Here is a 4,404-nt window from a genome sequence, read left to right as displayed (position 1 = left end):
TTTTTCAAAATTTTCTACTAAATAATTCAACAAGAAAAATTAAGATCATTCCTTTTTTGTAATCGTATGTAAATTAATCCATCTCATAACGTTTAATTTAAAAAAAAACACTCATTTTGTTTTTGTTGAAGTTTTCCACTAACTCCGTTCTTACACTATTTTTCTTCTTTTATTTTACAGTTTATATTTTCTATTTGTTTATATTTACATTTATTTTGCACCGAAGCAAATTTCACCGGTGACACTGCTCTTTTGGACACAAATATTACTGTGAGGATGGAACGCGCGCTTAAAAAACGCTGAAATACCAAATTAAAAAGAAAATCCACAAATATCTATCCAAGAAATATCGAAAGTTTTCTGGCTGATATGAAAATTGTGAACAGTATATCTTTAAAAAAGCCTTAGCTGCCACTTTTCCACCGTTCACATGGCAAAAACAAATCAATATCGATGATTGCCTGGAAGCACTTCTCATGATCTACCTACATCCGATAAATACATAATCGATAAATCTCACATTTTTGCAAAAAAAAAGTAAAATTCAGATTGAGGATCGAAGACCTCGGCGCAATTTTCGCAAAAATCCGCGAAGTGATGGTGATTTCTTGGTGAAAAAAAACAAAAAAAAAAGAGATCAAATCGATCGTTGCTCGGGTCCACAGGTTACGCACATTCGCTGATCAGGATCGTCGATTAATCCTTTGGGGGTTAAATTCTGTGCACTTGTATACGATACAAAAGAAGAACCCGATCATCGCCTGAGGCAACGCTTCACGTCGTCCTCAATCCCCATCACTGCTTATCACAGCAGTGTGGAACATATTGTTTCGATTTCTCGTTCAGATATTCTCCCGTGGATTTAATAGTACAGTTTAACTCGAATTTTCCCCTGTGAGATGTACGGCGCAGGACTATGGGATCAGAGCAGACCAAGTAATTATGAAGAGAGAACGAGGCGGGCTGATCCTGACCTCTGAGCATCCATAGTATCGAGTCGGATAGACGGATAACTCTGGACTTTTGTATTTATTTTATATTTATATATATATATTCCATATTTTATTTGTTATTTTTACTATCATTTATTTATTGTTTATTTATTTTCATTTTTTCCATATTATACTTTATATATTTTATGGTACTTTGTTCCCTTTTCAATCTTTTATATTTCGATATTTTATTTTTATATTTCATATGTATTATGTTTATTTTTCGTTTGTTATTTTTATTTTATACTTCTTATCCTCTATTTTTTTTTGAAGCAGTAATTGCTGTGGTTGTGGTTTGCTTAGAACGAATTTTATGGCTTATACCGTATTGCTAAGTATACATTAAAATGTAAACGAAAATTCCCCTCATTGTAAATTGTACATTTCCCTACAATGTTCCCTCAACTATTTACTTATTTTTCTACACATCAGATTCTGTATGCACCAAAAAAGAGAAGATAAAAGCAGCATGAGAATCCATGGTTTAAAAAACCGTATTTTCGTAGTGTTGATAGGAAAAGGGAACGACAGGGAGTGTAGGAATCAGAAATAGGAGGACAAAAGGGTCCCATTGTTTGATTTTTCGAATAAAAGTGGAGAAGTGGAGGTGTTTTTGGGGATTCTGAAGGAAATCAGCAATCAGAAATCCAAGGTTTTTCAGGCTCTTATTATTTTTGTTGTCGTGGTAAGACCAAGAAGGAAGGAAAGATTAAAAGAAAAAAAAAAAAGAAAAGAAATAAATAGATAAATGATATTATCGCATATGTTCACCATTTATGACCTATTGAGCGCTTTTTATAGAGGTTTCTTTTTCGGAACGGAATCCCGATTGAGGCTTGACATTATTCTGGTAAGGGCAACCGCATCGATGCTATTTATTTCCATGGGGGCTAAGGAGGCTAGGGACCCTAGGGGCAAAAGCGTCAAAGAAATTTATTGCTCCCTCACATGTATTTTGACTCGCTATGTGTTACATTCTCTTTCCGGAAATTTTCCAGGAAATCCCTTCAGTTTTACATATTTTTTACTTTATAATTTTAGACATATTTTAAAGGCCAGGATATTGATGTTAGAGTTGGCTGTTTTTGGATTTTCTCCTCTCAGAATATCAGAGCTTGAGATCGAATGTGATTTTTCCAGAGAAACCCCCGCCTTCTGCCTAAAGGGGGTCCTAAGCCTATTTAATTCACTTAGTGTTAGGGTAAATGCAGGGATCTAAGTAATACCTATGTCTAACGTCAGATAATTTGAATAATAATAAATAGGAAAAAATAAATATAGAAAAATGGAAATATTTTGTTGTTGTCGCGCTAAATCGACTTGTTTGTCCGTTTTAAGTTGTTTAGCTGAACCTGAGTAGTCAACTTGGATATGGAGGGATTTTCTGCGTCACTGATTTTGTGCTAAGGCGTTTTCCATTGAAGTAGAAAAAATAACGCACTTTTCACTTCAATTCGCTTGTCTTCAGTTTCGTTTTTCAGGATTTCTTCAGTTCGCTTTCTATTATTTACCGAACGAAAACAGCAGTAATTAGTGCTTAGAAAATTTTGTTCGAAATTTTTTTTTACTTCTGATATTCTTCGCTCATTTTTTTATTCAAAACTGTACCTTCATGTTTCTAGTTTCTCACTAGTTTTGAAAAAGAAAATCCTACCATATCTACAGCTCTTTATCGCTATCTTTATCGTGAATAAATCGCGTTTTTTAGGAGATAAAAAAAGGAAATTGAAAAAAAAAATCTCTCGATCATAGTGGAAGCATTTAGCTTAGCAGTTCTTTCATCTTACTATGCCTGGAGGTCTTTAAAAAGAAGTGTTTTTCTAACGTGGTATTATAGCAGACTCTTATTTTGGAGATTTAGGTCTTTTTTTAATTCTATTTATTTACTTTATTCAATTCTATTTTTCTACTTTGTGCTTAGTTTATTTTTTTCAAAGTTTTAAAGGGGGAATCTGAAATTTTCTTCAGAATTTTTCACTCTATTAACGAATAAAATCGTAGACAAATGTGTTTCTTTGGTAAGAATCATGTAAATTGTGCATATTCTAACGTCATGACGTCCTCCTAGGCTTCGGAAGATCTTCATGCGTACACAGCACGGCAAATTCCGCCTAAGTGCACATACTTTAGCGATTAAGCTTCTAATGACATATGAACGAGCATAGGCCCAAGCAGGAGCAGCGGGATTTGTTTTTCAGGACGCGTGGATTCGTGCCCGCACATTCTCTCATTTCTAATTGATACTCCCCGTCCCCGTACCCACAATTGTCCTACTAACAAAACACGCGTCAGTCGTGTCGCGGAAACGAACCCTTCCTGCTCGCCGCTCGTATTACCGCATTGTTGTCAAGTGATCCAGAAGAGGTTAGTGTAAAAATTACAAATATTGTGATTTTGAACGCTTCAGCAGTAGTTGAACGGTCGACGTGCTTCGTTCCAGCTGCTTCGTCCCAGCTTCTCATTTATCATTTCTCCAAGCGCACCCTTCCTGCTATGCACAAAATGATGTCAATTGATGGTTTTGTTCACATTACCATGGTTGCGGTTCATTTGTTTCCTCCGATCGACAAATGCAGGCAGATGTGCCCAGTGTCTCTTCAAGACCCTCAACGGGAATCAGGATGAACCGCATTGAACGAGTGGATGAGTTCTGTTATTCGGGTCTTCCCTGTGGTCGATTTTCATCGCCAGCGATGGGAAACTGCGAGTCTACCTATCCGCAATTCGTTGTATCATGACGCACGTATCGGAGATGTGGACAGCACCGTTTGCGGTTACGGAGAGGTTCGACTTCATGGAAAAGAAGCTGCTTAGACGGATGTCCATCCTACTTTTGGTCAATGGTGTGCCATAACGAAGAACTTCACGCAGAAGTGGATGTGATGTACCGGAGGATGACTCGTGAAAGACGTCAGCGTCTTTCTAGGCCTTCCGAAGTGGTCACAGCGAACCGCCTTCGCTTCTTCGGTCACTTTATGAGAAGATGCTCTGATCGCCTCGTCCAAGTTGTCCTGAGGGATGCTCTGCGATCCAAGTTGAAAGCGACTACCTGGACTTGATGAAGAGTTCTCTAAGGAAGTGACGAAAGAAGATCTGAGGAGATTTGGTGCTGAAGCAGGATGAGGATTCAGGCGAGACGTAATCTTCCACAGATTACGGAATAACGACGGATGAATAGACCACGTGGGAAATCCAGTCGAAAAAGCCACACTATGGATGAGAAAGATGTGAATAACCGGGATTTAGCCGTAAATATCCACCCACCGTTCAATGGAGAAGCTATGAAGGATGATTACGACATCGACGTCCTCTGATTCTTCTGGATTTTCTGAAGACAGATAAATCTACATCTAAATCGTTCTTAAAACTGCGATCAGATATATTAAGCCAGGATTTCTGTGATATTCGATAG

At 37.4% G+C, this 4,404-nt stretch overlaps 1 protein-coding gene across 1 annotated transcript; it reads left to right on the top strand.

The window, feature by feature from the left end:
* Positions 1-3,832: 3,832 nt before the first annotated feature.
* On the top strand, positions 3,833-4,051 carry RB195_012353 (uncharacterized protein; the record flags this gene model as incomplete). Its single annotated transcript, XM_064194165.1, has 1 exon — positions 3,833-4,051. The coding sequence occupies one exon, from the start codon at positions 3,833-3,835 to the stop codon at positions 4,049-4,051; it is 219 nt and encodes a 72-aa protein (XP_064051748.1).
* Positions 4,052-4,404: the final 353 nt, after the last annotated feature.

This window comes from Necator americanus, chromosome III (assembly GCF_031761385.1).
Source record: "Necator americanus strain Aroian chromosome III, whole genome shotgun sequence".
Lineage (NCBI taxonomy): Eukaryota > Metazoa > Nematoda > Chromadorea > Rhabditida > Ancylostomatidae > Necator > Necator americanus.
This window is presented reverse-complemented; position numbering and strand designations above follow the sequence as displayed.